This window comes from Pteropus medius, unplaced genomic scaffold (genome assembly GCF_902729225.1).
Source record: "Pteropus medius unplaced genomic scaffold, Ma_sr-lr_union100, whole genome shotgun sequence".
Classification (NCBI taxonomy): Eukaryota; Metazoa; Chordata; class Mammalia; order Chiroptera; family Pteropodidae; genus Pteropus; species Pteropus medius.
Window position 1 is genome coordinate 38,622,263 of NW_024344378.1, and position 24,665 is coordinate 38,646,927.

Here is a 24,665-nt window from a genome sequence, read left to right on the forward strand (position 1 = left end):
CTTTGCCCCTTCACTCCCCTGGGGAGCAATCCCAGCATCTCTCCCCGCGCGTCGGTGGACTCCTGAGACCGAACCCGTTCCACCACTGGGGGAGGGGAGACGGTGCTCCGGGCTGCTGGGCAGAGCAAGGGTGCCACCCGCGGGACTACAGAGCTCCGGGTCCCCCACCCCAGGCGTGCGCTCTCGGGACGCGCAGGGGACCCCGCAGCCGCGCGCGCCACCCCGCCGGCCCGCGCCACGCTCCGCCCTGGACGCCGCTCATCCCGGCGCCGGGGTGCGCGCGGGTGGGAGCGGGCCCGACTCAGCCTGATTTACGGCTCTGCTGAAAACCGCTCTGCTCCCGCAGCAGTAGCACCGGCCGCGGCGGCAGCAGCAGCAGCAGCGCCTACAGCTGCAGCAACAAGTCGGGTAAGTGGTAGCCGCGGTGCATCTGCGCCTGCGGCCCGGCCCAGAGGGTGCGGTGGAGGGGGCCGGCCGGGGCTGGGCGGTTGGTCCCGTCCCCTCACCAACGCGGGGAGTTGGGCTTCTCGGCCCCCACCTGCAGGAACTCGTGTGCACACGAACCCACTCTGGCACCCAGGGCTGGTACGCCGCGGGGCGGGGGCGGGGGGACCCGGGACCGAGGCGAGGTCCTTGCCAGCCTGACCTGCTCAGGCACAGGCAATTAGGGCTTTTCCTGCTAACCCTGTGGACTGGGGTTTCCGCTGGGCCTTTGAAAGCTTGCGTACTCCCGGAGTGCGTGATTACCCATTTCTCTACTAGAATGCCACCCCTTTCCCATTGCCCCCTAAAACCCGGACTTCTTCCTTTACCTCTTGCCTGTATTTGGCCAGGGTTTGTATCCCATCCCAGAAAAACGATGGTTACACAGCCCGGTGTAGCACAGGAAGAGGTTCCCCTCTCTGGGTATCAGAGGCTTGTTAACCTGGAAGCTTTGCCTAGCTGTCCGGGGACCATTTGCACCTCTGCTTTTGAAGAGGTTTAGGGCCCAATAACAACACTTTTCAGCCTAGACCCTTAGCTGAGCTCCCTCTTTTGGGGGCCCAATTCTTCTTACACTTAAGTAGAAATCGTTCCTGGAGGAAATAGATATATGCTTCTTGCACAACTGGGTTGCTAACAGTCATCTGTTGCTAAGGCTAAGATAAATTCCTACAAGGAAATAAGAACTTGCTTTTTTAAAAAGAGTTATGCTGATACCTGCTTGGTTCAAACATTGGCCATTTCTGGAGGTTGTCATTTAATGTCTAGAGGTTGATCCTTAAAATAGGATCAGAGACAAGGCAAATACATTCAGAACACTTTTTTTTCCCCCAGAACACTTTTAATAAAGTCTTGGCTGTGGTCCCACTTAGGTCAAATAGTATTTGACACATTGAGTTTCCAAGTTTTAGTAAAACTGGAATATGGGGGCCGTTATTGTTATGATAATACTTTGATTTATGCCATTACAGCAGTGATCAAAGGACAAAATTAAAGGCAAAATCTCAGGTTGAAAACTTTTCAGCTGATTGTTTAATGCCACTGCACCTAGTTTGAATAATGTCTTTTCTGTTCTTGAGGAAAAATTACTGAGCTTGCTCTCTTAGGACTTGCTTTGACAATTCATGCTGAGTTTTTCTCATTTTTTGTATTCATGCTTATCAGGTTGTCAGTAAGATAGGGCACAGTTTTGCAGTTAGTATGCTAAATTCAAGAGGGCAGGAAACTTAAATCTACTTCTGGATCTGCCATTTTCCATCTGGCTTTGAATTAATTACTTTATCCTCCTTGCTCCACTATTCTCATCTGTGAAAAGGAATGTTACCTACCTTCCTCCCCGCCACTCCCCCAGGACAGGGGCCTGCAAACTTTTTCTGTAAAGGCCAAGTAGTAAGCATTTTTTGGCTTTGCAGGCCATAGAGTCTCTGTCTCAACTATTCACCTCTGCCTTTTAGTATAAAAACAGCAGTAGACAATACAGAAATGAATGGATATGGCTGGATTTGGCCCAGGGGTTGTATGTTTTAATCGTCACATAAGATATTATGTGCAAAAGTCATTTGACACCAAAAGCCTCTGCTTTCATGGAGATGAGCAACAATAATCATTTCAGTAGCATTTTAAAACAGACATGTAAGCTGTTTTATTTTCCCCTACCCAGGACTTTTAGAGTAATGCAACAGAAGGCTTTTGAGGAAAGCAGATACCCCTGGCAGGAGTCCTTTGAGAATGTTGCTGTGTGCCTGCCATTCCGCTGCCCGAGGTGTGGAGACCATACCAGATTTAGAAGCCTGTCGTCGTTGAGGGCCCATCTGGAATTCAGTCACAGCTATCAGGAAAGAACCCTCTTGACAAAATGCAGCCTTTTTCCATCCCTCAAAGACACAGACCTTGTTACTTCCTCAGAAGCCCTGAAACAGGGAAAATTGCAGAGCTGTGGCAACGTGGTGAAGCAGAAACCGAGCTATGTTAACTTGTATAGCATTTCGCATGAACACTCCAAGGACAGAAAGCCATTTGAGGTGGTGGCAGAGAGACCTGTATCCTATGTGCAGACCTACACTGCAGTGGATCTCCGTACAGACTCGCTGGATGGGCCGCAGTCGAGCCCCGGACTTCCCACTTCAGACCCCAAAGCTGCTTTTGAGGCCCATGTCAGAGAAAAATTCAATCGGATGGTCGAGGCCGTGGACAGGACCATCGAGAAAAGAATCGATAAACTAACCAAAGAGTTGGCCCAGAAAACTGCCGAACTGTTGGAAGTTCGAGCAGCTTTTGTCCAGCTGACTCAGAAAAAGCAAGAAGTTCAGAGGCGAGAGAGGGCCCTAAATAGGCAGGTGGATGTGGCCGTGGAGATGATTGCAGGGCTGAGGCAGCGCCTGACAGAATCCGAGGAGGAGCTTCTCAGGAAAGAAGAGTAAGTGGCTCTGAAACAAGATGCTAACCTGATTGCTTTAGGCACCTTCCCCCAAGTTACAAGTGAATGTTAAGCAAGGCTTGGTTTTTATTACTTGCAGATACCTTGGCTGCGTTTTTATTGATAGAGCTGAATGTGGGAGGTACAAGGCTTTTAATATTATTTGCCCTCTCTCAGTATGGTCTGCAACCTAGCAACATAAAAGTCAAAATACCTAATTCCTTCTCACCTTAGAAACTGTAAAGTACAGATAATGTTTTTAGAGAGAGGCGTAGTGCATCGTTTCTGTGGTGGGCTCCATTCCCAGCAGCCACTGGTGAGCTGGGGAATTGAATGGAAGGGCAGAAAGGGCATGTTGGGGGAGCCTTCCTTCTTGACAGTCTCCATGTAACAGAATTAAGAACATGAGGTGCTGTCATATTCAAGTATAAAAATATGCTCTAAGTACAAATAATTTTGGTTTCTTTGCCATTTTGGATTATCTGCCACTGTTAATTAAATGTCGATTGCTGAGACTCCATTTAATTATAATTTTTTTTTGGAAGGAGCAAACATTAGGAGACCCAGAGGAAACTTTCTGATATTGCTGTGCTTCTATGATTTAAATTTTAGAATTTTATTTTTGTAAAATAATATGTCATGCTATAGTAAGTCATGCCTGCTTACAAAGAGTTGACACTGGTTTCAGAAATTATACGTGATCAGAGAGGCTAATATTTTAAAAAATCATCAGGCTTGGAAAAGTATGTCCTTATCAGTAAGTATAGATTCAACACAAGCCAGAATAGTATACATAACAGTGCAGTGAATTTCCCAAATGCAGAATGTTGGATTTAATTTTAAATGGAGTCTCAGAATTCATAGAATGAAAGGGCATAAAAATTGATAAATACTCTAGGAGGAAAGTTTCCAAATAATTTGAGTTCTGTTATAGAGATGGACTTCATTTCATACTTTCTTTGTCCTGTGACAGTCTTCTATTTGTGTTGTCTCTTAAAATACAGCAATTAAAGCTTATTCCATTTGTTAAGAGGCCGAGAAACACTGTATATTAAAGGAATCATCACCTGCTGTCGCTAAATGCTTACATTCTACAGAGAAGGAAAAACTGCTCTGCTCAACTAGACATTTTTTAGATTACAGAGTGAGGACAGAATTGAATCAGCCACTGATTTAGTTTGCTCTTAGGGAGATGTTCCCCAATGAAAATTGTTTATCTCTTGGCTTCTGGTGTTTCCTGGTGGGAATTTAGTGCCTTGACCCATTACTGCCACCAGGGTGACTAACATTGCAACACTGGAAAAATGGCAGATGGGGTTGCCCTATGTGCAGAGAAAAGCTTAGAATTAAATTTTATGGTATTTCTGTTTCATTCAAAAGCAGTGGATTAAAAAGGTAACCAAACTAATTGTTCACATTTACTTATTTGTTGTATTTTATTTATTATTTACACAAGTTATAATGGATCTGGAATTTGAGGTAATAGTTGCCTGGAGTATGAGAAGATAGTATGGGGACAGGGAGGATGGAGTGGTTAGAGCTAGGTTATGGTCAAGGATCTAACTTTTACTTGGGGCGATGGGTTCAAAGATACTTTAATATTAAAAAGAACTGGTTAACTAACTTAAGAAAAAGTGGGTCATGCATGAATTAATAATGATAATGTTCTATTGTTAATCCAGGACCAGTTGAAAAACTAATATGAGCTTGTAAAACAAAAATTAACAGAGTAAAATTGTATGTGTTAAAAGTCTTCCCTCCTCTCCAAGTATACCCTACCTCATTCTTTGGAGATAGCCACTGTTTAGTTCAGTGAATGTCCTTCTAGACCACTCCTATGTGCATACAATTACCTGTACTTTATACATACATACAGAGTTACTGTGTTTTCCCAAATGGAGTCATGACAGGGACTGTTCTACCACTTATATGTGGAATTCGTCTTGTTTTAACATAATATGTTTTATGTTATCTTTCATGCACTAAATATAGAGTTATATCAATTCCTTTGGCTATTACATGGTATTCCATGGTGTGGATGCACCTTGATTGATTTAATTAGCTTGTTACTAATGAATACATGGTTTTGTTCCATTTTCCAAGTTTTAAAAATAGTGCCCTTGTTAATATCCATATCTATCTATCTATCTATCTATCTATCTATCTATCTATCTTTGTTCATATTTCCGTGAGTATATCTGAGGGTAAATTATGAGTTAATTTTTAGTATGACATTTTTTGGACTACCAGGGAAAAAAAGAAAAGCAATGACAAAAAAAAAAAAAAAAAACACTTTAAATGAGAATACAGTGAAACTGTGTTAAACTTTTAAACATAAAATAAACAGAGTCTTCATTTTTTTAAGGTTTCATTTGGCCTATCCCATCAGTTTCTGTATTCAATCCTCAAATAATAAATCTTTCTGTCCAGAATATAGGACTGAAAGAGTCTTGTTTCCAGGAAGGACAGTGGAGCCCTTGGTCTGAGAGAGAGAGACTCAGTGTCTCTCAGTGTCCAACCTCCATGCCACTCCCCCGCTACTCCTCCTGAAATGGGGATGCAGAGCAAGCCAGCTGCTCATCTGCCACACCCTTGAAACCGGGTTGATTTGACTGAATATGCCTGGCTGGGCCCTGCCGCTTCCCTCCTCACCACTCCCTCACAGAGCGGAGCCTTCCACCAAAGAAGTGACCTTTCAGATAGGGGAAGCTGCTGTGTGGCCAGGGCCATACCAGGAGCTGTGCTCTCTTGCTAAACCCTTTCAAATGGGTTCTCAAAATTGACTTGAACTCCGGGGACCCTTTGAGACTTGGTAGATTCAGTTGAAAAAAAAAGCAAACATCTAGTATTTAACATTCACATTAGATTTTATTGCTTATGGGTTTTTCTCCCAGCTTTAAAATCCTTTCTTTCAAACTGAAATAAAAGACTTGAGGGCCAGTTTTGCCCTGAGACCATCTATAGACTGAAATCACCTTGGATTATAGAAGTCACATATATGCTTTTTAACAGAGATTTGTTTGAATTGACAATATTTTGTGTTGGTAAGTCTCATTGTACCTTTGTAGAGAGGTATCTACATTTCTGGAGAGCAAGTCCATAAAAGAAATTGCTCACCGTCTTAACAAAGTCTGTGCAACTTTAAAAGTCCTATGGAAACAGGTATTTACTTATTCAAGAGTATTCCGTGCTATAGGGTAGCACTGCCCGTAATCAGGTAAATCAATCCTGGCCAATCTTGCAGTAAGGTAACCCTTAACGGGAAAGGGTGGATGTGTACAGGAGCTGATTCCTGGTGGAGCTGGTCACCTGGGGTTTGAAGAACATCAGTGTAATAACAGTAATCCTAAATTTAGGTAATTCTAAATCTCTGTTGGTAAGGTTGGAAAGTCCAGACTGAGCACCTGTGATGAGCCCAGCACTGTGCTAGCTGTGTGAGGGGAACAAAATTATTGGTATTTTTCCCTAAGGAGCTTATACTCCACATAGGAAGAATAACAATACCCATGAACACGTCCATGTTCAAACCCAGAGTAGTTTGAACAAGTGCTAAAATACAAGCCATGTTTTAAGTTGGTAAATAAAGATCAGATTTTTCTACGTGAAGAGCTACAATGAGGGAGTGAGGATGAGGGGCAGGATTTGCATTGGTGGCCATATAGTGACATTGAAGGACAGCAGAGAGGTGACTGTTAGAGATGACCCATGAAAGGACTGTGTAATTTTAGTTCTAGAAGGTACTCCCTGTCTCCTTCAAGAAAGCACTCTCTTTTTACAGATCTGGAATATAAGGCCCAGGGTAGTGGAATGACTTTACCCAAGGACAAAAATTCAGTAGCAAAGCTGAAACTGGAACCCAAATTCCCCGTCTCACTGCCGACTGCTTTTTCCATTCACTGTGTCTCAGCCAGACTTCTGAGAATGTGATACTTGTTCTAAGTGTCAAGACTTAAGTAATACCGAATCTGGCCCATTTCGGAATGGGCTCCTTTGCTATTTTGAGAGGGCTGCCAGAACGACACCATTTATTTTTCTGATGTAATTAAAGAAAATGTCAGCTGGCATCAGAGGTGTTGGAAAACTGGGAAATGGTGGCGTCATTAAGTGTGATTACGATATTAAGCTTCCGGAACACCAGCCCAGGGCTTTTAATTTCCAACAAGGGCTTTTAAGTTGACTCTTGGCACATCCGTGCCCAGTCAGGGTGGAGCATGTGCCACTGCCAGCCTCGGGTTGTATTGAGGGGCCTCTTTGTAATTCTGTTCTAATTTCTAGACTGCTACCTTGTGAGCTACGATAGGCAGAATCTTTTCCCTTCTTCCTTCATCATTTGCCCTGTTCCCGGCTTGGAGTCAGCAGAAGACAACTCTTTATTGCGTGCCTGCTGAGTGCCAGGTACTGTTCTAGGTTCCGGTCAGACAGTGGTAAACCAAATGAGTCCAGTTCTTGCTTTCATGACAGGAGTAAACCAGAAGGTAAAACAGACGTTAAATCATCTCTATGATAAAAGAGGTGTATGGGGTGGCCTGAGCCAGGTAATATCCATTTAGGTTTCTATCCTAAGCTGACTGTGGAACACTGGCCTTTGAAAGGAAAGTTTGACTTGGTAACTTGCTCTGCACAACAACCCTCTTGCTGCTTAATTTGTCTTTCTCATTTTTGATCACCGAAGCAGTGTGTTGGAGACTCGGTTTCCAGACTGATTCATAGCTAGGAAGCTGGCCAAGAAAAATCATGTTAGATGTAGCATTCAATGAGACAGGGTGGGGTCTGTTTGTTCCACATTTTAACGAATTTGTATAAATGGAGGTCCTCTCTTTCCAGGCTATGTTCCATGTAGACTTACACACTAATGTAGGAACAACTGGATGTCAGATATGTTCTCTGAGGGATGACATGCGGTAAAATTTGGAGACCCAGGAAAATTTTCTATTTTTCTGCCTCTTGCTCCCTCCAACCCCCTACCCATCTCCAGCCTGAAGGGCTTAGAATATAAGTGTTGATTTACTTAGAACCAATTAGAATAATTTGACTTCTTCATTATTTTTCATTTCCTTGGTGAGAAATATGTATACTTTTTGGTTTATTCAAAGCCAATAAGAAAGATGAGGCAAGGGCTGACAAAAGTAGAGATGTGATGTGGCCCCAGATGTGCAGCAGGTGCAGATTCTCCCCCATGGGGCCCCGTGGAGTACACGGGAGCCGTCTCCAAGCTCCGAGTTTGCAGCGTTTCCCAGTGCTTAGAGACGGTCGAGTCTGGCTTTGGGATTTGCCTTCTGGCTGACATTACAGTCTGTCTGAGGTACTCTGTGATCAATGGCTAGCCTATTTTTAGCTAGAGGTATTTTTACCATTTCATATACCTCTGAAGAGGTTCATAAATCAGTAATGTAAAATGAAATTTAAAGAACTTGGTAGAGCTTTCGCCTTTGGGACGAGAAGCTGATATTAAAGTGTTGTTTAAAAATAGAAGAGAGGCATCAATTTTAGATAGCACCCCACTCCTGTAGGAGGTACCTGTATCATAGGTTACTTATTGTTTTTATGCCCTTTTTACCTGGAAAAAGGTAAAAAGAAACCTAAAGATCTTATCATCAGTTAAAGATTTTCAACTAGAAATATTGCACATTTCAAGCATTCAGCAGAAATTTGTTGAGCCCCTGTTGTGTGCTGGGCTCATGTTAGATTCTAGGGGTATCACAGTGAAGGAGCAGGCAGGGTCCCTGATTTTACTCACTGGTTTTACAGTGAGTGGGTAAATGGCACTAGTCCTCTGCAGCATGTTCTGTGATTAGGTGCAAGGTTCTGTGGGAGAACACAGCAGATCGCCTGACCCACACCTAGCCACATGTGGCTAGCAGAAAGCTTCCCAGCAGAAGAGCCTGAGGTTGAAGGGATCATTAAGAGTTGGGCTTGGAAAAGGTACGGGGAGGGACCCTGGTGGAGGAAGAGCATGTAAAAAGTTAGAAACTGGCTGAGTGAAGAGTTCACTGATGCTGGAGCAGAGAGGGATGTGATGTGCATTAACGAAGCCCAAAGAATATGAGGCTACAGGATGGCCATGAAAGCTGGAAACAGAAGAATGGTCATAATAAGTTATCCCCGTTGTTGTCCCCATTAACAATGCATAGTTCAGTGCCTGTGTAAAATAGAAATTAACACCACCATTTATGTACATTTGCCTCTGTCTCTATGCCTGCTACTAGGTGTGTTGATAATATGTCTGTAATTTTTCTGAATTAACCTGTCTTTAACCCACCTCAGAAAAAGTAATTGAGGGGGTAGAAATCAAATAATATCTCTGTTTCAGACCTTATGACCATTCTGTGAATGAGTGCATGAGGGAACAAATATCTTTTCTAAATAAAGCTTTGATTATACTGAAAGGGACTTTTCACTCAGTATTCCCTTATATTGTGTTTGTTTCTGAATGTCCTTGAATCTCGGGTTGTTGACAGATTTCCAGGTCTGCAAGTCATTCGGCAAAATATCGAATTCAGGCCAGTTGCTTGTACTGTACTGGGATTTTTTTCCTTTCGTGTCAAATATTGCTTTAAATAATCATATTTCCTACTGAAGTTTAAAACTTCAAACCTTGGATTTAGTCATATTTAACCTTTTTAAAAAATAAATAAGAAGTCAAAGTTGGGGCTGGAAGTAGCCTAGAATCGGTTCATTTCCCCAAAGCTGGTTTATACCCGCATCCTGATTGAATTTCACTCAGGTTTGCCCTTCTCATCTGGCCTTCAGCTTTCACACTCTGTTCTGAATCACAGGGTTGAGAACCTAAAATAAAACTACACAAGTTTTTCTTTCTACTTTTCTATCTGATAGTGTCATATTTTTCTTTTTCTTAGTCACATTCAACTCAGCTTTGTAATTACACATTTATTTTAGTATTTGTTGCTTTTAATGTCTGCTTTCTCCCTGTATCAGGGCTTAGCATACCACTGGTCACATCCAGTCTTTGTGGAGGCCGTGAGCTGAGAACGGTTTTTACATTTTTAAGTGGTTGAACAAAAGAAAAATTATAATTTATGATAGATGAAAATGATAGGAAATCCTAATTTCAGTGTCCATAAATAAAGTAAAATAATACAAAATAAAATTTTACTGTTACAGCCATACTCATTTGTTTACATTTCATTTATGGCTCCTTTGCACTAGGCATAGTTGAATAGTTGTGACAGATTGCATATGGCCTGCAGAGCCTAAAATATTAACTTCCTGGCCTTTTTCAGAAACAGTTTGCTGATCCCTGGGTTAGACAGTAAGTTTCATGAATATAGCCATGGGTTCATGAGTGCCCCAGCACTGAGACCAATGCCTGGGAGCATTCATCAAATGTTTGTTGAGTGACTGAATAACGAAATAAACAAATATATGAATTGTGGCTACATCTTACTCGTGTTCTAGCCCACACTGTCCACCCTCATCAGAGTTTCTGGATCACCCCAGTACATAGTATGGCAGTAATTCTCAAACTTTTTGGCCTCACTTCCCCTTACACTCCTAAAAACAACAACAACAACAAAAAAACCCTAAGGTCCCAAAAAGCTTCTGCTTGTATTATTTTTATCTATCTATATTTACTGTATTAGAAATGAAAACTTAGAAATTTTACAAACAATTCATTTACAAATAGCAATCTATTGTTAACATAAATAACATATTTCTATAAAAAATAATAATTTTCCTAAAAACAATTTAGTGAAAAGAACGCCATTATTGATAAGTTTTATAAATTATTTTTAATGTCTGGCCTAATAGAAGGCATCTGGATCTCGTTAGTTCTTCTGCGTTTAATATATTGCAAATGTGTTATTATGGTTGAAATAGGTGAAGAAAATCCAATCTCACATGGATGTGTAGTGGACAGTGGAAGGGTATTTTAACAGCATTTTCAGAGAATAGTGGATATTCTGCTTTGATACTTTGCCAAAATTTGACAATTGGTAGTCTCTTAAAGGTTAATTACAACGTGGAATCTGAAATCATATCAGTGAGTGTTTCAGTCTCCCTTGCGTTGAAATCCGTTGGTCTCTCTTGCACTTTGAATGGATACTTTACTGTTTGGAGTATAATTATTAAAGAAGTTACAAATGCAATGTAGTTAAACTTCTTTTTCATTCAGGAAATTCCCAAAATCCTCTGGGAAATCAGAGGTGTTTCTGGATATTGTTAATCCAGACTGAGCAGGATGTGAAAGGGGGAGCTGAAGTCGCACACACATGCGATTCCGGTTAGTCACTGGGTTTTGTTACTGTTTTTATCTAATACAGATACCCAACCACAATCTCTGTATGACGAATTTCTCCAGCCCTTGTCTTATGTAACTTCTCTTTTAAAATTATATCATCAAGCTTGTTTTAACTCTTTATTTTTTAGTTGACGTGAAATGCCCATAAACTGAAATTATGTTAGGACTGGTGCCAGGTTGGTTGAAAAATACAAAGGGCATTAACTTCTCAGCATCAGGGCACAAGATAATTAGATGAGGGGAAAGTTAGAAAAAGATACTTTTCTTCTACAACATGATATAACACTCCACAATTTGCTAGGATCTTAATGTTAATTCATAAAAGTTTTATCTGGAACCAGTAGCAAAACATAACATGATTTAAAAATACAGCTACAGTCATAAGCTGTATTGCATTCAGGTTTGTTTTCTTGCTTTTAAGATGCTAATCCTGTGGGATTAAGCTGTTAAATATTTCTGCTTTATATTCTAAACTGTACAGCTGGAGAGCCCAAGAATAGTAAATCTGCACAGAAAAAAAAAAAAGACCGGAAAAAATATACCAGAATGTTGACAGTAGTTACCTCTGGGTAGTGGGATTATGGTTCATCTTTTGGTCTCTTCCTTGTCTTTTTTAAACATTAATTACAACAAATATTTAATATTATGTGCCATGTATTGTATCGATTGAGGGGCTTAGAGCAGAGAACACAAAGCGGATTCAGCCCATGTTCAGTTAGAGCTTCAAGAGAGGTCAATTTTCATATTTCTTATGATAAGTGTGAAATCTTTCTGTAATGAGATAAATATAGTAACTATTATAAACCTAAGTGAATTGAAAGAAATACACTGGCTTTTTTTCCTTTTTTTTTAGTTGAGGAGAAGGTTGTGGGTTTTTAGTTGTTTGCCCTATTAAGTACAATTCAGAGAGTGTTTCATGATTTGAGTATCCTAAATATCACCCAGTAAGTGTCTACAGTGGGCTTGACTCCGAATGAATTGAAGCCTTAATGTTGGAAAGGGGAGGGAAGAGCCATTTTCTGGGCTGTTTTCAGCGGTGCTTTTAAGCGGCGAAGAGACTCTGTCTAAAGAATCTCAGCCATAACTAGGAACCGTGAAGCAGCAGAGTGTGGCACTCAGACAGACCCTCCACTATTTTGAGGCTAGTTAAGGTTTGTGACTCACCTAGGAGGCAGATCAAAGCCAAATGAGGGTAGAGCTTGAAAATTGGCTTGTGGCCATGGCCTGAACAGCATAGAAAGTGCACGTCTTCTCTGCAGGGCTTGTTTGGAAACATCTGGAAATAAACTTGAAACTTGATGATGAAAGAAAAACTCCTTTACAGAAGGACTCTTATTTCTCTCATGTGGATATTTCTTGACTGCTGAAAGATAATGGAATTTTACGGAATCGGGTTTATGTTTGATGCTGGATAGGAAACTGGAATAGTAGGGCCTGGTATAATGAGCAATTCTTTAAGTAAATCACTGTGAGAACCAGTCTCTTTTCTATTTTTTACAAATATATAATTCCCAGGGTTTTGCAGAGACATTTGACTCAGTAGGAAGTCTCAGAAAAGTTTCAGTATGGCCAAGTGTGACATATTTGTGAGAGAAAAATCATGACTAATTGTGAAAGCAGCTCTCTGACTGTCATACAGAAAGGGGCTGGAGGCCCTGACCAGCTAATTTGCAAAACCTTTCTGTGAAACTGTGACTCCTGAGCCAGACTTCCCTGAAGTTCTACTCTTAAGAAATTATGGAGCTCGGTGGAAAATAAAGATCAAGTGGAGGTTGAGAGGATGCAGAGAAGGCAATGAATTTAATTATCTAGAACAATTACATGAGGTTAGATTAAAAAATAGGATTCATTTATCTAAAATGAAAGAGGCTGAGGAGCGGCAGTGATCAAAAGTGTTTAGAATCTTGCTTTTGCTTAAGCTGGGAATGGCCAGAAAATACTGTATTCAGCAGGTGATAATATTATGGAATTCATTAGCCCCAGTGGGGGTGACAGAGCATACAGAGGGTATGGCTGAAAGGATCTTCATGATTTCTTATTCAGTGAGGCAAATCAGATGAGAATTGTGATACTGTACAGCTGCTGGTAGTGCTGATTACCTGGAACTTGTCCTGAGAAAAAGGCCAAGCACCTGTGTGTGCGTGTATGCGTGTGTGTGTGTGTCTGTGTGTATATTTGTAAAAATGATTGTAAGGATAGCTACCAAAATGTTAATGGTGATTGTCTCAGGATAATGGGGTTTCACTGATACTTTCTTTTTTATATTTTTAATGTGTTTGAATTTTTATAAAAAACTTTTATTATTTATAAATCAGATCATTCTTGCATTAACAATAACAATAACAAGAAAATATAAAATAGTAATAAAGTCATTAAAAATTTTCTGGATTTGCGAATCCACAAGGCATTATGTGGATAAAGGAGTATTGTTTGAGGTATTTTGCTCAACTTTTTAGGGAAGGGCAACCTGCACATTGCTTCTCTTATGTCAGCTAAAATAGTTTTCCCAGTGGACCTCGGATTTACTTCAAGATGGCATTTCTTGAGCTGTTTCATTCTGAGCTCAGAAGTCTACAATTGGGCAAGGTGACTCATTGTATGAACTTTGATGCCCAGCATGGCTTCTTCCATACCTTCCCTCCCTGTAGCCTTTTCTCTCCCAATAGTTAGATTTTTAAAATGTAAGTCATAACTTTTCTCAAAAACGTCCAGTGGTTTCCCATCTCATTTTTAATAAAATCCAGGATCCTCCAGTGACCTGTGAGGCCCTCCCTGGCTCCTGCTGTCCTCCCCATCCTCTACTCTGCTCTGGCCACACAGGCCTCCTCGCTGTACCTCAGACCCATTTGCACATTCCTGCTGAGTTCTTGCCAGGTATCTGCACGGCTTATTCCTTGCTTCCTTCAGGTGTCTGTTCGAATGTTACCCTTTGCAAAAGGTCATGCCTAACTTTGCTTTCTAAAATATCAGTCACTCCTTCCCTTCCTCTGTCACTCTGTCCCCTTGCACTCCCTTTTAGTTTTCTCCTTAGCACTCACCACCACCCGACATATATATTTGCTTGAATATTTTATGGTGACTGTCTCCTTCTACTGAAATGTAATCTCTACATGTAGTCACTAAAAAGGAATTTTATCTCTTTTGTCATTGCTGTGGCCATACTGCCTAGGGTAGTACCCGACACATAGTAGGCACTCAGTAAATATGTGTTGAATGAATGAATTCCTGTCTCATCTCTCCATTTTGTTTTCTGACATTTTTCCTTGCAGAGAAGTTGTTACATTCAACCATTTCCTCGAAGCGGCAGCTGAGAAGGAGGTTCAAGGGAAAGCTCGGCTCCAGGACTTTATTGAGAATCTCTTGCAACGGGTAGAATTGGCGGAAAAGCAATTAGAGTACTATCAAAGCCAGCAGGCTGCTGGCCTCTGCCAAGATGTCAGTGAGCATGTGGTAAGTCACGCAGGTCCAGCCACTAAGTATAAGGTCCTTGGGTATGGGGAGTGACTTGTAGGGACTCTCTCGACATCATCTGAAAGCACTGCCCTGGCCGTGGCTGTGTTATGGAAATGATACAGGTGAACCCAAGGCACCTTGAAATAAGCAAAATCCCGGATGCACAATCTCCAGTTCTTTTTCACCCTCCAAAGTAGAGCCAAGCTGAATTGGTAGAAATATTTTTATGTTTGTAGAATAAAACTTTGAAGTAGCCAGAGAAATCATCTGTCCCAACCATCACTGATGTTCAGGTAGATTGGAAGATACTATCGTGTTTCGGAACTTTTCTAGGGAATCTTACGAAAGCTTTAGCCCTTCTCAGTACAGCAAGATTTAACCACGTACTTCTTTTTTCCCTTTGTAGGAAGGAAAACACTATTCAGTAGTCTCTGTAGGTTATGCATTCTTTAAGTATATTTTCAAAAAGACAGAAAAATTCACAGATGATAATTCTATTATGGAATAAATTTTTGCATATAAGCTTACATATAGTTGCCGGGGCTTAAGAAACTGCCAGAGTCCATATGAGAATCCTGGATGTGGATGAAGGTCCAGACTCTCACACTGGCTGGATCAAGATTCCCTGACCTCTTTGGAGGGCATGGGGAGGTACAGATAACCATGCTGTAGGTGAGGGATGTGGGTGGTAATTTTTGCCCTCCATAATTTTCGTGGTGGTCTAAACAACAAAGCCAAAGAATGCATTTTTGAAACCCCAAAGTGTTTTCATTTTCAATAACGTTTTCATTATTTATTGAACTTTATTTATGCTTACTTCCTCCCCAGAAGATTTAAAAATGATTCTTTAATTTACCCCCAAATAGAGATATATATATATGAAACATTTATGCTAACCAAAAGTTTAGGTTGCTGTTGGTTGACAAAAAAAGTTTAGGTTGAGCATTCTGAAAGCCAAAACTAAAAGGAAACATAAATAATAAAAGGAATGAAGTGGAAGACAGGTGGGCAAAGGAAGAAAGACTGGAGAGGGAGAGAGCCAGACAACAGGGAGGAAAGGAGAGAGGGAGGAAGGAAAGGCGAGAAGAAACCTTACCCAGTGTTTACTGTTAATAATGTGCACTCAGCCTTAGAGCAGTACAGTAATGCAGGCTCCAGAACTTTTCAGTCAGAAACAAAGTAGACTGGAAGGAAGTACATTTGTTACATCTGTGAGGTTTCTGTGTTCAAGTAGTTTCAGCTACATGACATATTTATTGTTTTCCAGGTGGGTGTCTGTGGTCTTCCACATATAGCTCTCCTGAGAGGGAACCTTTACCCCTTTCCTCCATCCCTCTGTTACCTCCTTGGGAAACCGTGAGCGTGTCCGGTCGTAACGTAACTGCAGCTGGAGGGACACGCAGTCCTTTCTTTTCTTTTTAGCTTGCCTTCTCTCAAGAGAGGCTTGTGGCGTGAGGTCACAGAACTGAGATGTGAGGGGAAAGGCCTGGCTTCCTGATCATGCCCACAGTTTGTCTTATTGGGCCTGTAATTCTTCTATACAATGAAGTAGTTGGACTAGATGCTTTTAGCCTCTTAAATTCTCTGATCATCACCTGACTTTAGTGGTTAGGAATTCTAAAATGAAAATGTGGCATTAGTATTTCAGTCTTTTGAATTATAAGTAACCTGGAGATAAGACATATGTAAAATTCTGCTCTACTAAGCCAAGAGGATCTTAGAGAGAAAACAATGGAAGGCGAGGAGGAAAAGAATCCCATTAATTCTTTCTTATTTATATTTCTGTGCTCACTTCCTCTGCTCAGTTTATTTTTCCAGGCTGAAAAATTGAACACCTTTTAAAAGACATAGCCAGTTACTATTTCTCGTCATGTTGTACCATGTGATCAAAAGTTGAACAGCATCTCTGCTCTTCTAAAATTATATGTGTGCATGTGCATACAACATATATACAGGCACACATATATACACATAAATACACATGTGTACACATATACACATGTAAACATACAAATATGGTAGGAAATTAATAAATATTTATGTTTCTGTCCTCTGTGTTCCAAACATTACATCACCTGCCTTTTGTCAGACTTGATTTACCTAGGGAAGAATTGTCTAATTCAAATAAAATGCGGTTAAGATTATAGCAGGGAATTTGGAGGTGAGAGCTCTCTGTGAATAGGGCATGATTACACTGTGGAGAGGTGAACTCTAGTGGAGGGTGTGTTCTTCACCCTGAGAAGACCAAGAATGAGGTGTTTGATTCCTGAAAGGATTTAGCAGATATAGTTTCCCTTGTTTTCATGTATAATGCTTTAAACTCTGCTTTGGACCATAATGTACCACATTATGAGACAGTCCACAGACCCTGAGACCATGTCCCCTTTTTACTTAGTCTATTTCATCGTAATAATATACATTCACTATGAAATTAGGAGCCGTGTCTTTGTTTTAATGGAAGTACTAAGTCTGGCCTCTCAGGGTGTCTGTGGCTCTAGATACACAGACGAAGTTGGATGCTTTTGGCAGGAAAAGTTTGAAACATGTCTTTATTAACCTCTTTGACCCGGGCTTCTCGAGCCTCAGCCCCACTCAGGAGAGCTCCTGGCCCCAGTGTACCCAAGATGGAGCAGAATATTTTAACTTACTCCCGTTACACCTCAGCTCCTTCCTCAGAACCGTCGGAAATGCCATCACCAGCCTGGCCTGACTCTCACCATCTCCACTAAGGCTACACCGAAAAAAAATAGTCCTTCATCTCCCTTCTTCCACCCACACCCGGTTCCTCCCTCTCCTCTTTCCTCTTTTTCTCATTACCACCTCCAGATAGCAGTGAAATTTCAAAATTGATGTATAAGTTGATTCTATGGTGTCTTCTAGCTTTAAAATTCTTTTGTGCTCTAGAAAAATTTCTTCCCCCTCACATTTAGAACCTTTTTTTTGAAATAATGTTTCAGCATCTGTATCTTTCCTTTAATCCCCTTGAGCATTTATGTTCTTTTTCACCTGGCCGGTTTCTAAAAATGTAGTGTGCTTACTCAGATATTTTGTCTTCATGCTCTGAAAAATGCTGTCGAATTAGACACAAAGTGACCTAATATCCCATCTGCCAAAATCACTGACAGAACTGCTCACAGGGAAGGTCATGAAACAGCTTGGATAATCTTATTTTAAGCGTTGCATTTATATCCTGCAGGTTGCTAAATTAGGACTAGCAGTAACTCATTTAACATTTATTTATTGAGGATGCAACACTTACTGTGTGTTGAGGGAACTGCTGTGAATTAGATAGATATGGTCCCTGCTCTCGGTGAAGAGGGGCACACAATAAACAAATAACAAATGTAATTTTGTATAGTGATAACTACTATAAAGAAAAAAGTAAAATGGTATGTTCACTTTAACTTTAGTGGAAGTTAGGAAAAACCTTGCTGAGAAGGTGACATTTGCACTATGACCTGAATAACAAGGAGGCAGCTCTGAAAATTTGGAAGTGGAATAATCTAAGCAAAAGAATAGGAATTGCAAGTGCCTTAGGAGGGAACAAGCTTGGCACATTTGTGTGGTAGAAGATGAAGTCAAAGAATTGAGAAGGATCCAGATCATGCTGGGGCTCGTAGGTCACGTAAGGAGTTTGGATCTATTCCAGAGCACAGAGGGAAGCCATCGACTGGAAGATTTTAAGCAGGAGCTGATCTGTGTTTTAAAACAGTCACTCTGGCTGATCTGGGGAATTGACTAGAGGGGTACAAGAATGAGAGGTGGGTTAGAAGGCTATTATGATGTGGCAAGTGACAGGGGATGGCATTTTGGATAGAGGGAAGGTAAAGAAAAGCGATGGGTATAGGATATGTTCTGGGAGTAGAATTGACAAAACCAGTTAGTTTTGCCGAAGGATTAAATTTAAGGGGTGAGGAAAGAGGAATCACGAATGAACCTAAGGTTTAGGTCTGAACAATTGAGTATGCATGTTGCTATTTACTCAAAGGGGAAGTTGGGTGAGGGCCGGGTGTCCAGTTTCCTCAAGCCTGTAATAACCCGAGACACCATTATTGTATTTTAGAAGTACTTAGACTGGCTCTCAGTGCAAGGTTATTTATATTTTTCCTTCCTGGAGCCTCAATCACAGACACTCTTGATCTCCATCTTCATACTCCTCTCTTCCTAAACAAAACAAAGACAGACTAGACTAGGAGAAATGGAGGTAGGTAGAAAGGCTACGTAGGAAGAGCCTGTCCATCTGCCTGAGGCTGCAGGAGCCAGAAGGAACAGTGGCCTCTTGTGTTCACGAGGAGGAGAGCATATGGAATTCTGTGGTGTGCATAACCAGTCCCACCCCAAAACTCATAATCTGTAGGATCCCTGGAGAAATTCTGATCCAGACATGGATTCCACTTAACTTTTTGTGTGTACACTTCCTTGCTCTTAAACTTATATACACAACTCATACTTTTTTGGGAGGCTGTGCAGAGTGAAGGCTTTCTCTGTCTTGGAATGTGCTAACTTGGATTTGAAGCCCAGCCCTAACGCTGGTAAAGCATTGAGGCTTTGAACCGGTTACTTAACTTTTCTCCCTGAGAAGTTTTCATATCTGTAAAATGGGGATGATAGTGCTGACCTCACAGGGTTGTTTTGAGAGTCAATTGTGGTTGTTAAATGGTTAGTATTTTACCCAGTGTGTGACATCTAGACATGTACAATTTATGGTACATGTATATATGTGTATATGTGAGGTTGATGGATCATCTTTACCCATCTTTATTTATGTATTTCCCTTTTTGTAAAACAGTAAATTTTTCTCTTTTCCTGAGGTCTCAGCAGGGTCTATCAGTGATAGGCATAGGAGCTAAGGTTGTAGTTATTAAAACATTTTGGAAGTCAGGGACTCCTTTGAACATTTGATAGCCCTTTTCTCTAGAGAGGGGTCTCTCTTTCTCCCCTTTCCTCTTGTCTCCCTCCCTCCCTCTCTGAATTTGGCATAAAATTCCAAAGGGCATTATGTATACATATGCAATAAGTCATCAAACTATATGCTTACATACACAAAGTGAAAAAATTTTTTTCTGCCTCAGTAATAATACAGAAAAAGGAGGTAGGAATTTAAAGGAAGAAAGACCCATAATTATTTTTTACAGTGTACACACACTAAAGTCCATTCAAAGAGTTCAACTGAGAAACCCTTATTGGTGGTGGAAGGGGGCAGAAGGGCAAGAAGGTTGAAACGCTTATGCTTTGGAGGTTCCCAGAAGCTGCCTGCCTGGCATTTATCTGAGCCATCTGTCTCATCCTCCTTGTGTATTATATAACCTCACAACCCTAATGCAAGGAAGGTGCCTTTTTCTGTCCATATTTACTAATCTCACTAAGAAGCCAGCCAGTGTGAACAGAGTCAGCAATAATGCTGACTTTTGTCAAAAGGCAGAAGGCAAATCTTGCCTTCTTGGGGACATGACCCTCAAAAGTTTGTTTAAGAAACTTTTCCGATTTGCTCCTGACCAAAGCTCAAGCTGCAGATAGATGGACCGCGCCAGTGATCCTCTTATGCTGAACTTGGTTTTTCGGGTTATTTGAATATAGCAGGAACCTGTGTCTGGGCCGCATTGCGCCCCAACACCAACATGGCCCTTTCTCCACATCTTCTGTGTCATCCTCATCTTCTATTGGTCTGTCTGCCACTTCCTTTAGTGGAGGCTACCCAAGGAAGGTCAGGAACAGACAGTTGGGAATACTCTGGGTTTGCCTATATAGTGGTTGGTGACACCTGGATCACAAAATGATAATTATCAATTTATTTTGAAAATGATATTCCTAGCTTGACCACAAAAGTACATTAAGATATTTTATTGGGAGTGGAAAATAATCTCAGTGATAGATGGCTTCAGGAACAGCGGCGGAATTGGTTACTGTTTGTATGCTCTCATTTTAGAAATGATGTATTTTAGGCAATAAACATTTTAGGCCAATTTTCCCCTTAGTTGATACACTATGACCAGCCACAGCTATAGTAAATTAGCTGCAAATACAGCCTGAATCAATCAAGAAATAATGGCGCATCATTCCAGTTTTTAAAAACATGTTTCTTCAAATGCTGCTCTAGTAGGGGCTCATTGCCTTTTTTAAATTTTTGAGATCTGCTGATATTGGCTTCTTGAAATCTCAGAAAGGGAGCTGTGGAGGCTCCCTGAATGAACAGAGGCGGGGTGTGAAATGTGCTTGTTGACTGCTGCGATGGAGGTGCCCTGGGCAGTGCTACTGACAGAGGTTACTGGCTTCCTTAATGAAAATGCAGTTTCTTAACCTATAAGCAAAATTCTACAAACTAAATCCAACTTCAGGTGAAGTAATGTTTTTTCTTGTTTTTTCCTTTAGCTTACAGATATCTCCTCAAACAAGAAATCCAAATGCCTGTATGTATATCTTTTTATACTTGGGCCATTTGATAGTTTGCATGATATGTTTTCCTGATACATTTTATATGGCCTCTATAATATAAATGGACTTGAGAGTCTCAGGTGAAAATTTGCTTGCTTATGTACCTTTCTAAAATGTGGATCTAACTTTTAGCTGTACTAGTTGTCTATTAGTATATGTCGGTATGATAGTACTACAGAAGTATTTTTATGGTATTATGCAGTATAACTTTCTCTTATTGAGGCATAGTATAGTCATAATAGTTCTGTGGTTCTATTAATATCATATGTATACTACATTATACATACATAAATTTATACTCTGAATCATATACTTTGTAATAGCTACACTACAGATTTCTCTGAGTCCCCTAGTAGCCGCTTAAAGACTGAGATATGGGTTCTGCTCCCATCTTCTCTGTAGACCAAGTGTATATATTAACTTCGGTAGCCACTTAAATCTTTTATGCCTCAGTTTTTATTACTGGTAAATAGGACTAGTAATATCTCTCTGAGAATATAGTATCATAAGATCACTTCACAAAGGCCGCAGGAATTTTTGGAAGAAAAATACCATTGTATATTATTTGTTTTATTGGCAGCATTATCACTGCTCCAGCATGCAGGAGCAATTGTGCCGTGGGTAGTTTTTAATCTTTAAAGGTTTTAAAGAAATCTTTCTGTTCATCTCCCTCCTCCTGCCTGAACATCTGTAGAAGCCGAGGGCACCTGCATTCAGTGTGTAACCACCCCGATCTCAAGACCCATTTTCATCAAAAGGGAAGGAGCTACCTGAAAAAAGCCAAGGATGACAGAGCCAGCATGCAGCCTGCTAAATCCAGTCATGAGCAGGCCGAGTCCCCAAGAGAACTCTGCAGACTACCGAAGAAGGGGGAGCCTCTGGGGTTTAGTCGGAAAGGCAACATCAGGCCCAAAATGGCCAAAAAAAAGCCAACAGCGCTCGTGAACATCATCTAAAAGGGTGGGAGCCTCTGGACTACCATTGCCGGGCTTTGGGGAATGTTGTTCTGGGGGCCGACAGTAATGTCCTTTTGGACACATCCCGTAGTAAGACACAGTGGGAAAGCAAGGGGTATAACACATTTATTTCCTGTCCATATAAGCACGTGGACTAACTGTAATTTAACAAACTGGAATCTCGGTGAACCAGAATTTTACTACAGGCCCCTTATAGAACCAAGAGGCAAATTACAGAAAGAATTTAAAAAAATGAAAGGAGTCTTGTCCCAAAATTTTAGTAAAACAAAGCTCCAATTTCTAAAATAGTTAGCCCAGTCTCCAGTAGCTTCCATAACTTGCGTTCTAAGCAGTGGTGATTGATTCTCAGACCCAAGGCCACACAAGATGCCAGGCACTGAAAAAAAATTCATCCGTGCCCACTGCTCTCTAAACTGTGGCACAAGGAACAGGAATATAAAGTTCTCTTCATTGCAGTGAAATAAAATTATTTCTGTTTGTTTTTAACCTTCCGCTCAACTAATTTGAAATCTTCCAAAATAAGGATTCCTGTTTCCCCAAGTATTCTGGTTAGTCAAGATTTCAATGTTTGGGTTACTTCGGGGACTCGTTTAGTTAGACTTCAGTTCTGATTTTGATGGACTGTTTTCCAGTTTGTTTGATTCAGGTTTTTTGTTGCCCTGGGCGCATGTTTACTTGGGTTTTGGTGCACTTCTGCTCACGTCTCTGGTTGGACTTTCTGCACCCTTAAGGTCGTCCCGCCAGTCTCTACCTTAATAGCTGTGTCTATGGTTCTGGTTGCAGAGGGCCAAAAAACTCTTTCTATCAGCACCCATCAGGAGTTCAGGGTCTGAATGGTTGGATGCCAGCAGATAACATGTAGTGCATCAGTGCATCATGAGCCAGCCTGGAGACACCGCAACCCTTTCCCAAGACCTTACCTGGCAGTGTCAGCAGCCTCTTTGTTGGCTGTAGGCATGAATTTCTCCTTGCTGGACTAACGTTTTCACCTCCTGCTGCTCCTGTGCCCTTTTATGACTAAAATATACATTCTTACCTTTCAGCCAGGTATCCGAAGTGTACATAGTACACTGCTTTCTAAAGTAGTTTCTGACTTAAACTGTGCATGTGGGATCCAGAATCTGAGACTGTCTTCCTCTTCATCCTTAAAATGGCCTTTGTTTCCACAAAGAACCATCTGTTAAGAAGCTCCTGCTTTATGATTTTCTTCAAGAAAATCCATGTTACTTTTTTAAAAAAGTTATCATTAGCATCGAGTCTCCTGCAGAGTTTACAAGTGCTGGCATCCTTCTGGAAATAAGAATAATTACATCTACAAATATATACATATATACATATATCTATAACATATACAATATATATGTCAAGTATATTAATAATTTATTTTTAAATACTCATGGAAAAGGTGTGTGTGGTGGGTGGTTTTTAAGCTATCTGTGTTAGTTGATATAAATTGAATTCTATAATTTTAAAAATTGAAACTGTAACCTAATTAGTAGAATTATGATTGTTATTGCAATAAATGTCAGATTAGCAGTTTATTAAAAATAGGTAATAAAGCAATTACTTAAAAATGCCAGTAAATTGAAAAGTGTAACTTATTATTATATAAGCATTTTGAACCTATTATAGTGAAAATGTTGATTTTTGAATCTTCACTTTGACTTTTGGCTCATGGGGTGGGCCATTCATGTGGTGTATAGACAACTGTCAAGTGGGAAAAAACATTTCTGTGAATATCACTGTTTAGGCTAACATTGTAAAAATCGTAATGTTATGATTATTATTTGGAGAATTAACTTTCTCCAAGGTTATTTATTATTGATATTTGTACCATGATTGCACTTTAGCCTTTTACATACTAAAAAATTGACTTGTTGATTGTATTGCATGCAAATTGTCCCGTAACGTGTGTGCAATGACAACTTATTTTTAAAGGTGGCGTAGCCAGATTTTTTTTCCAATTTATTTAATGTAACTTACATTTTCAATGTTCATTTAATATACCTAGAGCGCATGACAGTTCTCTTTGACAGTGGTACCCAGTGACCTTTAGAAAGCACCATAATGTCATATCTACTCTATGTACATTACACAAGACAAATGCTTTTAAGGTATATTAAAACATTTTTTTTTTAAGTTCCAACTAAATTCTGACCCTCACACAAGGAAATGCATTATGTATGGTGTGCTTCTTTAGAGATGTAAATTTGCTATTGAAACACGGAAGCTGGCTCACTCTGAGGGACCTCCCACTTACATGCTACGACCCAAGCTGTGTGCCATGTCCCACTTGGGTCTTATTTTTAAATATTTTCTTTGTCCACATGGGCAGTCGACTATAGAGTTGCTTTTTGGAATAAATCACCAAAGTTTCTGGGAAAACATGTTCAAGGTTAAACTTAAGAACGGATCTAATTTTATTTGTTTTAGATGGAAGAAATCTTTATTTGAACTGTTCTTTCATTCTTTTTTCCCAAACTAGAGATTCTTAACGGCAAAGTTCAGATTGCTTAGACACTGTTTTCCAGTATTTTTCAGGGTCAGTCAGTTGTCTGGAAGTTGGAATATTCTCTTCTAAGAATTAAAAAGAAAGTTTTTAGATTATGAAATATTATAATAATAAAGCTATATTTCTGACTAA

At 40.4% G+C, this 24,665-nt stretch overlaps 1 protein-coding gene across 1 annotated transcript; it reads left to right on the forward strand.

Annotated features, from left to right (window-relative positions):
• Positions 1-247: 247 nt before the first annotated feature.
• On the forward strand, positions 248-24,665 carry ZNF365 (zinc finger protein 365). The gene is given in 6 exon segments (XM_039871907.1): positions 248-408; positions 2,144-2,899; positions 14,429-14,609; positions 20,982-21,019; positions 21,739-21,971; positions 21,974-24,665. Coding segments are annotated over 5 exon segments (1,380 nt in total). The 5' UTR covers positions 248-408; positions 2,144-2,156; the 3' UTR covers positions 22,159-24,665.